At 41.9% G+C, this 19,720-nt stretch overlaps 1 protein-coding gene across 1 annotated transcript in view; it reads left to right on the forward strand.

Annotated features, from left to right (window-relative positions):
* Positions 1 to 19,720, forward strand: part of LOC126189038 (peroxidasin) — a 245,209-nt gene that overhangs the window by 7,622 nt on the left and 217,867 nt on the right. Inside the window, exons 2-3 of the mRNA XM_049930888.1 lie at positions 2,840 to 2,911; positions 18,781 to 18,944. Of these exons, the coding sequence (XP_049786845.1) occupies positions 18,836 to 18,944 (109 nt within the window). The 5' untranslated portion in view covers positions 2,840 to 2,911; positions 18,781 to 18,835. The remainder of the gene's footprint in view (positions 1 to 2,839; positions 2,912 to 18,780; positions 18,945 to 19,720) is intronic.

The following is a 19,720-nucleotide window of genomic DNA, read 5'->3' on the forward strand; positions in this document are numbered from 1 at the left end:
GGTGGAGGCGCGTTTGAAGGTCAGTTGTTTTTTACGTTTTGCGTGCATAACTTGAAAACCCTGAAGTCGAGCCAAAACGTATTCCCGTACAAAACGTTACTACATCACTACATCACATTTCCTACATGAAGGTTCTGCTCATTTTTCCTGTAGAGTAATAGTGTTCGCATATCGAGCGAGAGAATATGAATAACTCGCGCGTGATCTCTTAAAGGCCAGATACAACATCGCAGGCTGCATAAAATGATATCTGTTGTGTCATCTGAATCACTGTGTATGCATTGCCGACAATGCTGGTGCCTTGATAACAATGTTTCTTGAGGGTTGCATAATACGTAGAGTTATTTTATAATTTTTGTTTCGAGAAGGAGAGAAACTGCACTCAAAAACCAAAAACAAAATGCGTGTGAAACACTTAGTTGGACCTCCGTAGACCAGTAGCCAATAGCATCCACAATAGATGATCATATGAACACATTTCTAGTGTTGTATCTGATGAGAACAGATGCTTCTTAGCTAGGTTTAAAGGATCAATGCATAACCTATACTCTTCTGCTCGAGAACAAGTGTGATAGGAATAATGCTTTGGCTAGCTAGAGTTCTTTCATAGTATAAGAGAACAATATATTAGAACAAATTTCCCACATAGTGTAACAAAGTTGACTACTTTGTTTTATGTATATAGTTTAGTATTATATTGGCATGAAATGAATATACTACACAGAAAATAGTATTGTCTAAAAAGACACATTTTCATCAGTTTTCGACAAATAGTATGGAGTGTATTTCCGTTCATCTTACTTTTCCGCGAAGGAAGCCACGGTGCAGACATGACCAAAATGTCAGTTCACCAGGTAAGATAATCCCAGTTACAATAGCAACATAATAAAAGTTAGACTAGTTATTCCAACAGCAATATGATAACACAAAAATATCCAAAACGTCTGTAAAATACGAATGTAAAAAATAGCCTGGATAACTGTGTACTCGAACGGTGTTACACTTATGAAGATGTGTGAAGAGTACAGTGCAGTGAAAGAAAATAAATTCAGTTAGTAAATGATGCTTCATTCCATCTTTTGTGACTTAGTACTTGGAAGAGAGAGGAAGGAATAAGAATGGAAGAACAAGAACGAAATACCCTGGTAATGAAATGTATAAGATAATTATGTATTCTTTCACTACTGAATCTTTACATCCAAGAAGTTGTGATAAAAATGAAAGAAAGGTTCGAAAATTGGATAAAAATTCATAATTACAGGATGTTAATGATAAGATTCAGCAATGACATTCCTAACCTCAGTGAACATGGAGAATTGCAGGACCTGTTGAATCGAATGAACAGTTTAATGAGGACATAATGAGGATTGAGGGTAAAATAAATAAAGACGGAAGTATTGAGGAGCAACAGAAAAGATATTGGTGATAAACTTAACATCAAAATTGGTGACCACGAAGTAGATGAAGTTAAGGAAGTTGGTAGCAAAATAATCCACGACGGATGAAGCAAGGAGGACATATTCGTAAAAATCATTCATACACAGGCAATGACGACATTACCGCAAAAAGAGGACTATTTGCATCAAACATAGGACTTTAATTTTAGACAGTAATTCCTGGGAATGTTCGTCTGGAGCACGGGGTTGTTGAGTAGACAATCGTGTACTTTATGGTTCTGGAAAAGTAGAGTGTCGAAGCGTTTTGAGCTGTGATACTGTGAAAGAACGTTGAAAATTAGGCGGTCTGATAAGGTATGAGGGGGTTCTCGCTAAATTTACGAATGAACACATGAAAAACGCTAACAAGAAGAAGGGAAAGGATAAGGTGGGGCATGTTTTAAGGCATGAAGGAATAACTCTGAAGTACTAGAGGCAGCTGCAAAGCGTAAAAACTGTAGAGGAAGTCAGAGAGTGGAATATTCGAACAAACAGCTGAGGACTCAGAGTGCAAATGTTACTCCGACGTAAAAGGTTGGCGCAGGAGAGTAATTCGTTGCGGGCCGATCAAACCAGTCAAAAGATTGATGGCTGAAATAAAATAACACGTTGGTAGACACTTGCGATAGAGAATAGACACCATGAGCGATTTTTGACAGTAAATATAGCGGGAGTGGCGGTAGATTTAGGGGAAGAAAAGAGAATTTAGTACAAATTTTCCTGTTCTGGGGGGCAGTACATTGCGCTGCCTCGAATTAACATCAGTTCACGCGAAACCGCCGTAACCTAAATTTTAAATAGTCAGTTTGCAAGCATTTTGTCTGCCATGTAGAGGGCGACAATTGAGTATACGTGCAGACCGCCTCAAATTAGAATTTAGTAAGAGTAATGCAATTTGCAGCTCCCTGTGCTACATATCGGCTAAGAAATTCTATTATGGCCTCTGTTAGTCCTTTTGTTAAAGAGGTAGGGCAGATTAGTGACCGACCACAGAGATAGAAAGTGCTGTTTGTGACTTCAAGAAAGCACTCTTTAAGATGCAGAATCACAAGACAGTCTTCTGAATTGATGTCGTGGTACAGTGTTGAAAGTGGTTTTGCATGCATGTAGGTGACAGTGCGGAGCAAATGTTGTGCCTACTTTTGGACTACTATTAACAAATATGTTTGTCCGTTAGAAATGTTATTTCCACACCAAGTAACATTTATGTATTTAGAAATTTGTTTAGTTAAGACTTGAGAGGAATAACACGAGTTTAATCTCTATCTGGAATACCAAGTAACCTCCGACTTTCGTCCTGAAAGGAGCTTATTTCGGAATTTCTTTTGTCACGTACTTCAAGCAAATGTGAAATAAATGAATTCACTTTAAGCTATTTTCCCTAAAGTTGTGCGCTGTTGCAGGTTCCTGCACAACAACAGGATACAGAAGATACCAGCTGGCGCATTCAAGAACTTGGGAGCACTGAAACGACTGTAAGTAGCGTGGTAGCAGCTATTCTGCTTAGCTTAGAGCAAACGCAATTAAAAACAAGCAGACAGACATCAAAATTCATCAGTCAATGCAAGTTTGTTTTTCAACACATCACCACATTGCGAAACTTGCCTGGTTTTGTACAGATATGGTTAGCGTATCCTTGTATTACGTAGATTTACGGGTGTTTAAAATATACCTTATTTCGCGTATTTCTGTAGCACTGCCCGACATCCTTAACCATAAAAATGATATTTTTGTAGACATTGTACTTTGTTACGAAACGCTGAACCACACTGAACTGAGATATGGAAGTTTTACTGCAGGCGAAATGCTTTAGTTGCAGCACACTTACAAACCATTGTTTTAAAGGGAGGTTCATAGATACCTTCTTAGGAGACAAAAGGTTTGTTTCTACTCACAAAATGGTAGGTACTCGGTTTTGTAGTGCACGCTAAATGAGCGACTGAACCAGCAGCGTTTGTGCAACGCTGTTAGCTAACAATAGATTACTACCACGGCTATGTCATTTAAAATTACGAAATTTTCTTAGCAATTGTGTGGTAGTGATTTCTAATGTAATTCAGTTTTAAATATTTGTTTCAAAACTTTTCTAAGCAACAGAATGTCGGAAAAGAACGATGAATGAGGGCATTACATTCTGCCTGAAGCGCTCTTTTTTACCGTGATGTAAATAAATTTTGACTATTATGAATATAATTAGAAATTAAATTCCAGTTTGAATTATTTCAAAATTTCACTTATTATGCGTTAATGAAGATGACCTAAACGTTACTTACCTAAAGGTGATATGTGATCGAAACTAAGTACAGCGGGAAAAATATGAGGCACCGAGACGGAAAAATAAACAGTAAATAAAAAATTTTTAATATCAACACAGCTTCTGAATTCTTTTGCAACGAAAATGTCGACTGTAGTGAAAATTTCATATTTATAACAACAGGGAAGCTGTTCCATATGAACAATCGATCTTAACTATGGAGCTGTAATTTGTCTCCAACGAAAAGTTCTGTCACGATGAGTGTTAGTTACTCCACAGTGACATATATACATACTATGGAAACCCCGTACGGTATGTGATGGAGGGTGCACCGTGTTGCAGAATCATTCCCTTCTTCTTGTTCCATTCAATTATGGTACGCGGGATGCTAATAGTAGTCAGTACCCGTCAGTGGACAAAGAATTTATGTAATTGTATCCTTGTGGACAGTGCGCGAGGAACTGATATCTTCGTTTATTCGCGTTGGGATACGGACTCCCAGAACGTTTAGACTACGACTGTACGATGTTGACGTTAGCCGACTTGCAGCGTTTCCCACTGAAGTCCGCTGAGATTTCTTTGTCGCCCAAGCGCTCTCTCCCTAGCTCATCTGTAACGATGGGTGCCGCTCTACATTAAATCTTCTGTACCTCATATTTAACTCGCCTTAGTAACAAACGAACATCATTCTCCTCCCGAACAGCCTTGAGGGCCCAATGGTACCATCCGAGGCATGTGGTCAGCACACCACGTGTCCTGCCCGTTGTCAGTTTTCGCTACTCTTAGTCAAGTTGCTCTTCATTTGGCCTAACAAGGGTCGGGTGTACCCCGCTTGCCAATATTCTCGGCAGACCCGTTCGGTCACCCATCCAAGTACTAGCAAAGCCCTGACGGAAACAACGGTAAATACGGCGGCAAAGTCGTTGGCACTCAAGAACTGGTCGATCGGTATTTTGTAAGTGACCTCCTAATTTAGCGAATTCTTGGAATAAATTTGAATCCGGCATCAGCCTTTCCCATCTCTACATTTGCGTGATTCTGCCATCGTATACCGTTCCGGACACAAACCTCAGTATTTGACGGTGGCTTACAAGATTGTGTATGAATCGCCGTCCACCTGGCGACGAAAGCTTTCCAGACTTATCGCGTAGCCATTGTCAACGTCAACACCATTCGTGTACGCCACAATCTGGCTCTACTCCATGACATGCTGTTTGCCTCGGACGTTGAGTAGATCACCGTCAGGAGGTTAACGTTGCAACTTTCTGTGCTCCACATGGTTTTATAGCACACGTCTCTCATGCATCCCCCACCGTTAATGGGTTGGCGATCCCTTTACGTGACGGTATCCGCACTGATGCTGGAGGTATGGCTCTCAAGCTTAGTGGCGTCAGGATCGCCAATGTCTATGCGCCATCTGATTCGGCTGCCCGCCGTGAACTTTCCACCATCTTCTCAGAGACAGTCCACGCCTCTCTTCCTGGGTCGGCAGAATGCATTGAGCATGGGAGACGACACCTACTGCACCCAAACACCCGAAGACCAAATACCACGTCACTGTGCGTGCGCGGCGCTAGAGACATTTCTCCAGCGCCTCAGCCTAGTGGGTTCTAGGTAGCATGCTCATGGCGATCGTCTGGGGTTTACGCATTTCACTAGCCATTCTTCCAGCCGACTCCATCGTGTTTTCCTCTCCCGCGATATTGTCAGTGCGGGCTGTTGAAGTCTGGCCCGTTGCGTTCTCAGACTATATGACGCATATATCTGCGCCATCAATCTCTGGCTCCAAAGGGTGAGGCGCAGCCGTGGACCATGGAAACTGAACACGATCTACCTTACTTCACCCAACTGCCCGCAGCTCATCGAGACCTTGTCATCGACGCCGTGATGCCTATCAGTCTGGCCTGTCATAGTGGTTGTCCTGTGCAAAGCCTGACCTCCATACGGCCGGGATTGGTTACTGAACGGAGGTTGTGCCATGGCGGCGACCGTCTCGAGAAATTTCTTTCACTATTCTCCGACAGTTTACTGTGATGTGTTTGCCAGAGTGCCAGCCGGTGGTGGATCGTGGCAAGGCACTGCTCACATCCCTCTCTCGGCGCCACCTTGAAGGAGTTATGGTGCCGCTCAGCGTGGCTGCGCGGTTTAGGGCGCCATATCACGGATAGCGTGGCCCTCCCGCCGAAGGTTCGAGTCCTCCCTCGGGCATGTGTGTGTGTTGTTCCCAGCATAAGTTAGTTTAAGAAGTGTGTTAAGTCTAGGGACCGATGAGTTCCGCAGGAATTCACACACATTTGAACACTTTTGCAGTTACGTTAAGGGCGTGCACACACTATGGGTTAGTGAAAGAGCGTTCTTCTATGTATCATGTCCTAGCGAACCGACGTCACCGTGGGCTAATTTAATTAATGATCTTGTGGCCGATGATAGGCAGAGTTTTGGTACCCAACGGGATTTCGGGTCCGCCCTCCACGAACACTATGTTACGCTGTACTCTGAACAACGTCACCATCCTACTAACATTACGGTGGTCTCCAGTTTCTCCTTTGGCTCAGTTCCTGTGGATGCGACGATGGATCTGATTGCTAGCGTCAGGGAGGACGAAGTCCATTACGCTATCCAGGCGTGTTCTACGAATAGATTGACTGGCTCTGACGGCCTCCCACTGGAGTTTTATCGTACATTTCGTACTCTTCTGCTGCCAGTGTGGACAGAAATTTGTCAGGACCTCATGTCACTTTTCGTGCCGATTCCAGATAGTTTCCTCGATGTTTGCTCACACCCATCCACAAGACTCGCGGTACCACACGGATATGCGATTAACGACCCTTTACGTTACTCAACACAAAGCTCTTTACCCGTCTGTTGGCTGTGCGGCTTAAACCGACTGCTTGGTATGTGGTTTCCCAGTTCAAACTTCTTTATGAGGGGCCAGTAACACCAGCACTGCCCTCTGCCATTATTGGGACATAATCGCTCTTGCTCACGTTCGTCGTATACCTGGACTTTTGGCATCTCTTGACTTTATCCAGGCGTTAGATCGGTTCGACCAAGACTACCTCGAAGGGGTGCTCCGCAATATGGGCTATCCTGATACTACCGTCGACGTCGTAATGTGTCTCCTTCGTGGAACTACGCCTCGTGTAGTCTTCAATGGCCGTCTTAGTCCTCCCATCTGGATCTGTCTGATCATTGCGTCAAGGCTGCCGGATGTCTCTCGGTAACCATGTAGTCAGCAGCACTGCTTATGCAGACGATCTCGTCATCGTTCTTCTTCGTAGGGGTGCTGAGGTCAGGGAGTCACTGGCATGGGTTATTGCCTACGGCGAAGTCTCTGGTAGTTGCCTTAACATCCGCAAATCGAGCGCCATGGTTATAGGTGCCGGGCTTCCTGCGAACAGCGCTGATCATTTGCGTGTAGCTGTCACTCTCCGATGCTTAGGATCTGCTGTGGATAACTGCCCTCAACTACCGACTTCTACTTTCTCAACTACGAGCTCAGCTGTTAGATCAACGTTTACGGGCGCACGATTTGCTGCAACGGACACAGTACGTAGATGTGTATTTGGCGTTACGTATACCCCATGTGACACAGACACTTTGTATTCAGCAGTCCATGGCCCACCACATGCCGGTGGCACTGGATTAATTTGTTTGTCACGGCTTGCTGTTCAAGATAAGGTACGAGAACCTCACTCTCCCGCCGTGCAGGGTAGATTTAAGTTTGTATCATGTGCCTGACAGAACGGTAGCCCTTTTCATTGGCTCTCACATGACGTTGTGGCGCCGTAGTCCTACGTACCTTACCATCCTATTGCTGTAGGCTCGTGCATCACACCCTCTCTCAGCATCTATACAGATTCCGTAAGTCCCGCCACCCTTCTTTTACTTCCGTCATTTTTTCCTTGAACTGAGCTACGTCCGTACTGTGCCACTGGCAGCGCACTTCACATCCAGGAAGGTGCTCTATGGTTTTCTTGAGCAGCACAGGTCACCGAATGAGGCTTAGGGGGAAGCATCTCCACGTCGACTGGCGTGCATTTCGCGGATCAATGTGTGCTCCTTATCTTGACACTGATGTCTAGTCTACACGGTACCTTACAGTTAATGGGAAGCAAGTATGCCGGTCACCACGCCTTCTCAGGATTCACCTCGCAGACACCCCATTTTGTGTCGCTTGTGACGTCATGGGCACAGGCGAGCACCGCCTGGTGTGCCGATCGGCGAGAGGTGTCTGGATCTCGGTGCGACAGATGTCGCCCCTAATTACCCGTACGACTCCTCATCAGATACCTACTAAACTGCTCCTCTTTCCGGACGCGGGTTACTTCCCGTAAGCGAACACGAACTCAATGCAGTGGATTTGTGTACACACAGAACACTATGTATTTGCTGGTGGCGAGAAAAGTATCCTTGATTTTCGGCTGTTCCTTCATGAACGCCACTGAGCAGTTGCCCGCAGTCCAAAATACAGACAATTTTTCTCCCATTTTCTTTGCAGTGTCTTCCTTAAACCATCCCAGAGCTGGGATGTTCCTGTCATGAAGAGTTGATCCCCGCCTGTTGCACATTTAGAACCGATACAGTCTTTGGCCATCGGAATTTTCTTCTCGGAAAATTCATATATTGGTAACCTCAATGCGACTGACGTCTTCTGCGCCGTCCTCCTCCTAATTGGCTAATTTCAATGCTAAATAACTTGGAAACGGTGCAACGTATCGAATTGTTTTCTTAACAATTATTTATCATCACTACCTTCTTTGTAACCTTCAAATTTTGCAGATTGATTCTCATCATCCTGTTGTATATTTATTACATTTTTGTCAATAAAATAAGACGCAGTACTTTTTGCTCTGAATCTGGATCAACGGTTGTCTGAATGAAACTGCTGTTATGTTACAGGCTGTCATTATTCAATTTCTTTCGTTCTTGTTCACTTCTGGGAAAGTGTTATAATACTCGTGGCGGTCTTGCGTAAAGTTTACGCTCTAACTCTTGTAAATGATGTCATCTGATGACGAGCCTGCCTTGTCTTGAATTAGCAGGCATGTAAACATTTCATGCGGAACACTCGGCATCTTTCTGTTTTTTTAAGAATTGTCTTCAATTAAAAGAATGTCACACTCCAGAAAAACCTGTGGACAAACACACACACACACACACACACACACACACACATGTACGCACACCTCAAAGCATTCGTATTATTTCCTAAGCCTTAGACACAGTACAACCTGATATTTTTCAGCTATGGCTCGAAAATAGGTGTAACGTTAGTTTAAATCTTTCACCAACCCATATAGCATATGTTAAGGGCTTTTAGACTAAACAAATGTGAGAAATAATATGCGCTCGTTATTCACCGTATTTATCCACTGGAAGGAGCTTAATATGTGACATAACTGTAAGGCATTACTTATTATTAAATGTTACACAGTGACCTCAGCGTAGTAATAAGGAAAAAAACTGATGCTCTAGACTTTTATGTGCGTTCAGGCATTAAAACTAAATGTTTTAGCCATTATTGCCCATCTATTAGTAAGCATATCATTTTTTATAAAAACTGAAATACCTGCAACCTAAAGTTAGCAGTCACAAAGATAAAGGCAAAATGTGCGTAAACATTATTTTTATCTACTTATACTGGGGGAGGGATAGCGAAAATCATATAGTTTGAAGTATATCGTCAACAGAGACTTTTTTTAAATTATGAAAAGAGTTATTATGTCACTTCTACATTTCTTCTGATATTTAAGTAGACTCAGTCATATGTACAACATACATATCAGAAATTTGTGTTTTGGTTAGAAGTGTGCATTTCCTGCAAATGAACAACACACTTAACAGTGATTTCTGTAGATCCAGCATGGGCAAGGGACATCATCTGGTCAAGTAATTGTCAATATCAATTAAATTTGCCAACAGCCGTGTAACTGAGATGTTATTTTATTTTATTTTGACTACCAGTTTCGGCCCCTTATGCATCTCTCTCAATAAACGATATTGTCATACAGTGCTGGATGTCTTGAATTCAAACCGTTTCACAAGCGCTTCATTCGGAAACTTTACAGCAATAGTTAAACAGTTGATTTATCTTCCTGTGAATTTCTTTGAACAGGTCACGGCAACGCTTTCATAATTGTGTGAATTATGGACATTTTACGGTCTGTGCTACTCTTGTAACACATGATACAATGACTCAGAAATTGTAAATATGCACTAGAGTACTGAAAATAGTTATAGGTTCCGATTTCGCACACTTTCTATGAATTAACGATGAAAATATCGGAGAAAGGTAAATTTTAAGCCGTCTGGACGTACATTTTTCTTTACAATTTTTTTCTGTACTATCGAATTCGCTGCCCACTTGTCTGTGAAAGTACCCAACTCTGAAGTGGTTAACTGCCCCCTCGATTTCTTTTACTGCACGCGTATATCGTAGTCTTAGTTCTTTAACTCACGGATACGGAACGTTTAATCTGACCCTCGAGCCAGTTGGTACATTTCCCGGGAGGTAATGTCCATCCATTTGCAGAAATGCGCGCTGGCTCTTGGCATCAGCAGAAATTTCCCTCGTTGCTGTCGCCGCATTTATACAGGATGCGGTCTAGGGAGCAGACGTTCGCTGCGAGAGCAATCTTCCGAAGCATTCCCGAAATAAGGGCGCTGAGGTCATGCAGCGCGGGAAACATAATGTTTGCTTTAATCCGGCGGCGAGCTCCAGAAATACTCGCCGGAGGCGGGTGCGGGCAGCATGGCTGGAATATATGCGTCGCGGCCTGCCAGCGCAGCCCGCATTTGCAAGGACGACGCATAAATATTGCAGGGTTGGCAGCACCGCCTGGTGCCTGTTATCTCTGGCCACATTGTTGGCCGCGGCCGTAACAGCGACGTCAGCGCCGCCGTGCTGCAGTGTGCAGCTTGTTTGGTTTGCTCCGGCTGCAGGCCATACAGGAAGTGTGCATCCTGTCCGATGCAACCACACGTGTGCTGCCATATTTCAGAATATTCGTAGAAGCTGCTGTAAACGTCCTGCCTCTAAGATCTACCACTGACTATGGATGCATCGAACGAAGGACGAGGCAAAGATTAACCTCTGAATCTTTGAAAGTTATATGAGGGGCGCTAAAAAGTTTTAGTTCGAAGGCCGTACAATCCAGAATCGGTATGCCTATTGGGAAAAGTCACTGTGAACGTGGAGGCAATAATCCTACCAACACAGCAGACTGATGATATAGATTTGGTAAAACATCGTGTGTTGACATGTGCCGAATTCCGTATCTGCATGGTTCACATACTCGTCCGATAAGAATACCGACACTGTAACGCTTTTTCAAGGAACGGAAGGCAAGGTAATGTAGTATAATAAATATGTAATGTACTGAATAGACTGTGAGAAAGGTAAGTGGCAAAGACGTTATCTGAGAGACTCTATGATAATTATATCGTTGACTCGTAATATTACTCTCTCTGTGGTTTACTCGTAACTAAGAGTAACTAGAGTTTTCTGTTCGCTTCTTTTGATGTTATGTGGAGAATTATGCCGGCCGCGGTGGCCGTGCGGTTCTGGCGCTGCAGTCCGGAACCGCGAGGCTGCTACGGTCGCAGGTTCGAATCCTGCCTCGGGCATGGGTGTGTGTGATGTCCTTAGGTTAGTTAGGTTTAAGTAGTTCGAAGTTCTAGGGGACTTATGACCTAAGATTTTGAGTCCCATAGTGCTCAGAGCCATTTGAACCATTTTGTGGAGAATTGTACAAGAGACACAATAAACCGTTATTAGTTCATGAGAACAAAGGTGAGCGTCACGACCTTTATTAGTATTTTTGGAAGTATTGAAATAGTAGAATTGTTTCAGATGAATGCGACGTGTACGGGAAGAGACGTGGACAACAGCACTCGAACCTGCAATCTCATGTATGAATAGTTGCTAAAATTAACCAGCCGTCTCTCCCAAGACTCTTCATACGCACAACAAACAGTAATTCTTTTAACAGCACTATCAGAGACAATTTTATCACGTTGTTACGACCTTTTACTGCGAGCATAATACATCGACAACAGACAAGCAAAAAATAGACAAACACATAAAAGAATCTACCACAGTAATGATATAGGAAGCGATCAGGACTACAGAGCGGATTCTCGAGTACCTCCCATTTGAGTTGGCGAAACTTCTGGGTTACGACATTTGCAACATGAGGACGTGCCTTACCATGGAGCACGGAACATGGCACACCATTCCGCAATGGTGGTTTCCGAAAGTCATGCTGTCCCATACACATAGTTCATTCTCTGATGAATGTCTACCGTTATTTGTCCTTTGGCAGCCCAAGAAAAGAATAACAGCATGATGGCCCTGCTGGACGCATTTAATAATTACGTCGCCATAGTTCACAATTCCGCACTTTCCGCATGCACATCACAAAGCCATGAAAGCCACGCTAAAACCTTGCCTACATGTTGGAGCTTATATACCCGCATAGAAGTCGAGCTACCTTCCATATACGCCGCAGCAATGCCCTGAAACGGAAATTTTTTGATCGCTCCTAATGCTTAATAACTAAAGGTGACTATACGTGTGTTTCAGATAATATTACTGTTTCTTACGTAATAGCTTAATCTTTTCGTTTCGTGTTATCAAACCATACCCAACATTAGGTTTTCTTTCTATGATGTACATTTTTGTCACAGAGTGACTTCGCAGTGAACTAGAAAATTAGTAAAAGACTTGATGCCCTATAAATCAGCAAGATATTCCTCAACAAATATACAATAAATATTATTGCAGACATAGATACTCCGCGGGACTGCTACGGTCGCAGGTTCGAATCCTGCCTCGGGCATGGGTGTGTGTGATGTCCTTAGGTTAGTTAGGTTTAAGTAGTTCTAAGTTCTAGGGGACTTATGACCTAAGATGTTGAGTCCCATAGTGCTCAGAGCCATTTGAACCATTTTTTGAACATAGATACTGAATACGTCGATGTTCCTTCAAGTACTGACGAAAATATTATAAATTTTAAAACACGTGCACCTGAAATGAAAAGTAATTTAATTTCATGTGGTGAACGATGGTAATGGTACAAAATTAAATCGCCTCGTTGTTAATAATGTTTTTTATTTATGGGTCTGCAGCCACTATAAATTCCTTAAAGGCTAGTCTTACACTTCGAGATACACACATCGTTAGGCTATACAGCAGTTACCTGATATCGCCCCCTTACCTGTTAATCAAGCTGCGTCACAACAGACACATATGTGCTTAGAGCATGCTGAATTCGACGCGTCTTTGTTGGGTTGCACTTTTTCCGTTTTACTTATGGACTTCATGATAGTTGTCTGTACGTACAATGTCAGTGTGAAACTATGGTTAGTAACAATATCACATGCTTTTCCGCGCACTAGAATGTGGAATATAACATTCTGTAAGAATAACGATTTTTATTGGGATGTAGCTGGATAATGCCAAAGGTGGCGTAATTGGCTGATAATTCAATAGCGAAATCAAGCTGACTGTTCAAAAAGTTAATATTTAGGTTCATCAACGAACCTAACCTCTTTAAGTTTTCCGGTATGTTCGCTGCAACATAGGTATATCGTGGGTCTCATTTGATGCCAAAGACGTAGTAATGACCTCATTCAATTATACCAAAGCCATCTTCTGACTCATATTGTTGGTTTGAAGCTAGAATCGACCATAATTTTTTCAATAGCAGATCCGAAAAAAACGCCTTTTTTCAATTTCTCTTCTGACAGATAAGGGAACTTCTGATAAATATACTCGAAACATTTTCTGTCTGTGGGTAGGGTTTTACAGAGTGTCTCAAGAGGTAGAGCTTAATAGTTCAGATTCTAGAACAATTTTCTTTTGTTTCATGAAGTTCTTGTGTAAAACGAAGATAGTTGTACTTAGTTTTCAATTTTTTTATTATCACTAAAGCCATTGAAATTAGCTGTGTGTGAATTTTAAAGAATGGTGAATAATTCGTTCTTATCATGTTAGGACTGAGCACACTAAGAACCGTTTGAATAAATTAGTTTCATAAAAAAAAAGGTTATTCATCTTGGGTCTCTGGGATGTTACTGTACTAGAACCATGAAAATTAGCCTCTGCGGTAATGGTTTCCACGAGATCCTACTTCCTTCAAAAAAATCTTTCAGTGCCCTTTACATAAAAGTTATAGACAGTTATTAGTTTTCTCTAATTGGTTGTAATCGGGATTCAACGTTGAAGCCTCGTGTATTAAAAGTTAAGTACACGAGCCATGGATCAATATATTCAAAGAATGTCACCTTCTGCTATAAGTAGCAAAGAGGTAGTAACTGCTGGTCATCGAAAAACTATGTATCCTTCTATTGACACGTTCGCAGGGTTTAAATCAGGCGAATACACTTTTCGCTCAGTAGGTGCTGCTCAAGTTATCCAGCGTTCCATAATGTTGACAGTTAACTCCTGTACATCCGTGCTGTCACAAATTAAATATGTTTCCAACAGCAGCCGATACGCTAGGGAACTTGTAATGTGTCCAGTCGTAGCCTCTTCGAAGCCACGCGGGGTAGCTGCGTGGTCTAGGGAGCCTTCGCACGGTTCGCCCGGCTCTCCCCATCGGAGGCTCGAGTCGTTCCTCAGGGAAGGGTGTGTGTGTTGTTCTTAGCGTCAGTTAGTTTAAGTTAGATTAAGTAGTGTGTAAGCCTAGGGACCGATGACCTCAGCAGTTTGGTCCCATAGGAACCTACCAGCACCAACTCTTCGAAGACACACGTAGATGCAAATTTCAAGAGAAGAGCACTCTATAACATGTTTTATGCCAAATCGGAATTTTCTTCATCGCACAGCATGTATCACATATGAACGAAAGTGGATTGGATGATACATTTCTCAACGCTTTTTCTTATGTAGGTAGACCCTTCTATGCAATAGCTGACAAACAAGCGGAAGAAGTTGACTGAAAATATGAATATACAATTAAAATTCATATTAGTCCCGGTTCGCCAGGAGTATGAGCACTCCACAAAACTTGCAATTACATGCGAGGTCGGTTCAGAACCATAACTGAACATTTTGAGTTACTGCGAACGGAAAATATGTAGTGATATGCCATTGGCAGAACGTTTGAAACAAGCTGACAGACATGGTGCTGTAGGTCGTACACATTGTTAAAGACGATCCTGAACCAAAAAGGCCTTCCACTTCAAAAGAAGACAGACACGTTCAGGAAATCAACGCCGCTTGACTTTTTTTACGCAGTTACATGAAAAAAGCCGCAAAAAGAGACTAGAGTTGTGGCGAGACAACTTACAGCTCTTGGACAACGTCAATGGGTTCGCTAAGCTTTGGCAGATGGTCGGTTTTGCGCCAAAAATCAAATGAATTCTGTGGCATGTGGCTTCGTTATCAACTAGAAAACTTGTAAAATGCATTATGGACTAGAAAGCAGAAACTAAATTCACGACGAATACGTTATAAATATTATTGTGTTCATTAACAGTGTCTATTTAAGTTTTTAATGACTCGATGTTGCTGCAACTAAAGAGAAAAATTCCATGAATTTGAAAATACATGTAACTGGAATAAAAAGTAATTTAATTTTACTTCCTGATCGATGGTGCTGTTGAAGTATAAATATTAAAAAGCCTCATTATTAATAATCTTTTTCATTTTTGGGTCCACAGCCGCTATAAATTTCTTAAGCGCTGGTTTTTTATCTGAAATATAAACGTTGTTTCATTATATAGCAGTTATCTAATTGAACCTCGCTTTTGCCCGAAAAAAATTAAGACATTCAATGTTTCTGTGATGGTTGTGAGATTTCTGCCAATAGAATTACTGTGAATCTTGTACTAAAACCAAGAGCATATTCCACGTGCTGGTATTTGCAATATGACACTTTTCTAAAGCGTTAGTGGTTGGTGTAATTCGTTTTAACATACAGGACATGCTCTGAGAATAATCGAACATTGTTTTTTCAAAACTTTACTATTAATTTTCCAGATCATTGGTATTTTGTCACCTTAAGAGTATTCCTCTTCCCTATTGACGCACTTTTCCTCGCGGCGTTTCCATTTTGCGAAGCAGTCCTGGACATCATTTAAACCGTACCCTCTTGCTAATCTGTACAGACATTGTCAATTGTACAGGGCATTCGTCACTGTAATAGTGATATGTATCATTAAAAAGGCACAGAATTTTTCGCGTTTATTTTTTCATTTGTTTGATGACACTGAGTTTTACTCCACTGGCTAGGTGCTATAGCGGGTCGCGTTACATCCGGTGTTACAAATTTTTAACTGGTCGCTCACGTACAGGATGGTTATAATTGAACTTCCGCTACTGAAGAGCACGCCCATGAAAAACGAGTGATCGTAGGACAATGAAGCTGTAGGAAAACATTTTTAAGGATAGGCGGAAGAGAAATAAAGAATAAACCATTGAAAGAAACGCACTTCAAATTACACTTGAGAGGGCAAATTTTGTTTACAGCCTACCATGTTTACGTTCCAGGTTACAAAAGCTGCTCGATGCCACGAACAACTGCATTCACGACAGCCAGGAACCGCACTAGAGATACATTTCACAATTGTTTGTCGCCTTTTTCGAAGGGTGGAGCATGGAATGTTCAGCTGCTGTGATCAACTCCTACACTGCTTAAAGGGCGCCCATTAATCCAAGCATTCTCAGCCATGGCAACTGTAACTCCGCCGGTGAATTCAAAGATCGAATCATCTTCTTAAACCCCATTGTAGGAATAGGACCTCTCCACAATCCTTCAATGCGTTCATTACAATTGTAAAACTAACTAGGCTGCCATAAACAATCAGAGGCAGGCCTAAACTATAGCAGTTTTCGCAGTAGCTTCGGTAAGTTAAGGTCGTAACCGCTTTACCCGTATGTCAGGTGTGTTGCATACACATCGGACGTTAACTTATTCCGATCGCTTTGTTTACGTATGCGATCAGTGACTTACTAGATACCTATAGAAATCGGAACCAGTGAATCATCTAGAAACTAAGTCAGTACATGTAAAGACAGCGTAATCTACAGAACATTTTTGTTCTATATAATTATCGTCCAGTCTGTTACTTAAAAATAAACCGTATTTAGAGTAAAATTAAAATTCTCGACGTTTAATTCGGGGTTTATTCGAAAATTGTTGATTTTTAATGCGAATCAGAAGGATGTTTTACCAAAACTTAAAGAAAACAAAAAGAAACGGATTTATCATGCAATGACAGAAAACGCAATTTCCTCAGAAAACGTAAAAGTAAAATCGCAAAACAAACATGAATCAAACATTGCTTCACTATTCGTCGATCTTACATAAAACATGTTTCTGTTATTCATAGTCCGCAGCTCGTGGTCGTGCGGTAGCGTTCTCGCTTCCCACGCCCGGGTTCCCGGGCTCGATTCCCGGCGTGGTCAGGGATTTTCTCTGCCTCGTGATGACTGGGTGTTGTGTGTTGTCCTTAGGTTAGTTAGGTTTAAGTAGTTCTAAGTTCTAGGGGACTGATGACCACAGATGTTAAGTTCTATAGTGCTCAGAGCCATCTGAACCATTTTTTTTGTTATTCATAAACAACTTTCTCACTTATCAATAATAACAAGAAAATCTTGCCTCTACTCATGACAAAGTACAAAATAACAACCACAACTACAGAGACTGTTTTATGTTGATGCATGTCAACTGCACTTGCATCAAAGTGATTACTTTGGTTACATAAAATCGCGAAAGTTTCGGGGTTATCTCATTTTCATTACTTATAAAATGCATATTACATTTTGTATAGATATAAAACACAACGGACTAACACTCAGCTATGTGCGCTTTTCTCTACGTGCAAAAAAAAAAAAAAAAAAAAAAAAATTAGACACCTTTGGCTTTTATTTTCTCTCTCAGACATTCATTTATGTCCGTTTCCCTATCAGTGCTACCAACACTATGGTTAATCCTGCCATTTTCTACTCTCGATGAGAGCAGCAGCACCACTGCAGTTATTTTAAGAAAACAGCTTAACTAATGGAGCTTAATGTGCACTGATGCTTGTATTTCAACGCTATGTCGCCGTACCAAAACCGACGCCTAACAGCAAGTCACGACACTAATACTACTAATAACGAAAATCCTGCAGCGCGCACTCTGAATATCATTCCTTAGTCTTCCGCCTTCACTGCCTCAAGTAGCGAAAGTTTAGTTATAACCATTCTGCATTCTACTCAACAAAATAAGGGTATTATTCAGCTATGTAGTGCGAATGTGTTAGAAATTTACAGCTACGTTTCTTATCGTAGTATGTTACACCTAACATAACAGTTAATTCGACGGGCATCCACACACAAACTTTTGCATGTTGAATAAAATCTTCTGCTGTTGTTGCAAATACTTTACTAGAGTTACAACTGGGTCCGTAATTTAAATTAAATCATCAGGTGTAAATCACAATGAAAATAAGAAACAGACCGTAAACAATATTGCGCATAGACCATACGACAGTGATGTAAATGTCCGCAGTGCTGAATATTTGCAATGTAGTGATCAAGTCACAATCTGATCTCAAACTTTTCTTTAAAATATGGAAAATTTCGCTAAAAATGACAGTCATATGTTAAAAAACGGACCTCCCCCCTCTCTCTCGCCCGTACCATTTGTTCACAGGTTAAAGTTTCAATGCCGCGTTTTAAACCATGACTACCCCTTTTTGTGAAATTTCCCAAATTTTAAAGAAAGGATTAGGATCGGACAGTAACAGTGACTTCATCAATATATTATAAGTATAACTTTTACGTAACATTGTTTACGCTCTCTCTTTACTTTTTATTCAGATTTACGCCTCATGATATGATTTAAACTGCGAATCCAGTCGTGCTCTTAACAAATGATTTACAACAGCTGCAGCGGTTTTTAGTCAACATATTAAAATTAAGTAATAAATACGATACACGCTAAACCTACGTTCATTATAACATAATTAAGCTGTACAGAATTTTTTCGTGCTATTCACGTTTCACTCGGCTACCCTGAGCGCTGCACGAAACGCGTCCCCTAGCAGGTATGCAACCAAGCTGACGCCTAAGCGCACCGGGTCGTGTTGTTGCAGGCGGCTGGACAGCAACGCGCTGGTTTGCGACTGCAGCCTGCTATGGCTCGCCCAGATGCTGCGAGGCCTGCTGAACAGCACCCATGCCGCCGCCACCTGCCAGTTCCCCACCAGGATGCAGGGGCGGCAGCTCGCCGACATGTCCATGTCGGACCTACATTGCCGTAAGTACTCATCGTGTTTTCCCAGAAACTGTCTGGCGATTTTAATTTACACATGCTACTTGTGGTACAGTTCCTTTACCTTAGATCAAGATTACTTGAAAAACTGCAGCAGTCAGCAACTTCATACATAACTTTATTCCTGTCGAGAAGCGCTTCTGCCTTTCATCCCGTAAGGTTTTCGATCTGCTTTCGGTGCCTCACAAATCTCGTAGATCTTCTGCTACCACTATCGTCCCAACGATCATTAGGTGTCTTAAACAGCTGTTAACTGCTTCGAAGTAGCCCTTGTCCTTAAACAAACACAGATTACCTTGCACGTAATAGCTCAGAAATTACGAGGGCCATTCCGAAAGTAAGAAACGATGTGTCGCGAAATAGAAAAGATAGTGAAATGCCGATGAATCTTTGCACAGATGTGTTGGACAGTGTCTGTGTAATATGGACGTAGATAGCGTCACGTCGTTCTTCTCAGTTATGAGCACACACTGAGCAAATATAAATGCCTATAAAATAGTGTCTCCCGCCAAGTATGGGTGCCTGCAGAGAGATTTCGCCCGATTTCATGCAGCCTCATATTGCGTAGCTGTCATGCAGTACCTTTTTTATGTCAGTTCTCGGCTGCACACTGCAGGTTCAATGAGGACGCTCTTGCAGCGTTTACGATGTGAAGTGTTGGATAGCCCAACATATAGCTCTGACATAAATCCATGTGATTTTCTTCCCTACTCATATCAACCACTGCCTACGAAGACAACATTTTGGCACAGACAACGAAC

This window comes from Schistocerca cancellata, chromosome 5 (genome assembly GCF_023864275.1).
Source record: "Schistocerca cancellata isolate TAMUIC-IGC-003103 chromosome 5, iqSchCanc2.1, whole genome shotgun sequence".
Lineage (NCBI taxonomy): Eukaryota > Metazoa > Arthropoda > Insecta > Orthoptera > Acrididae > Schistocerca > Schistocerca cancellata.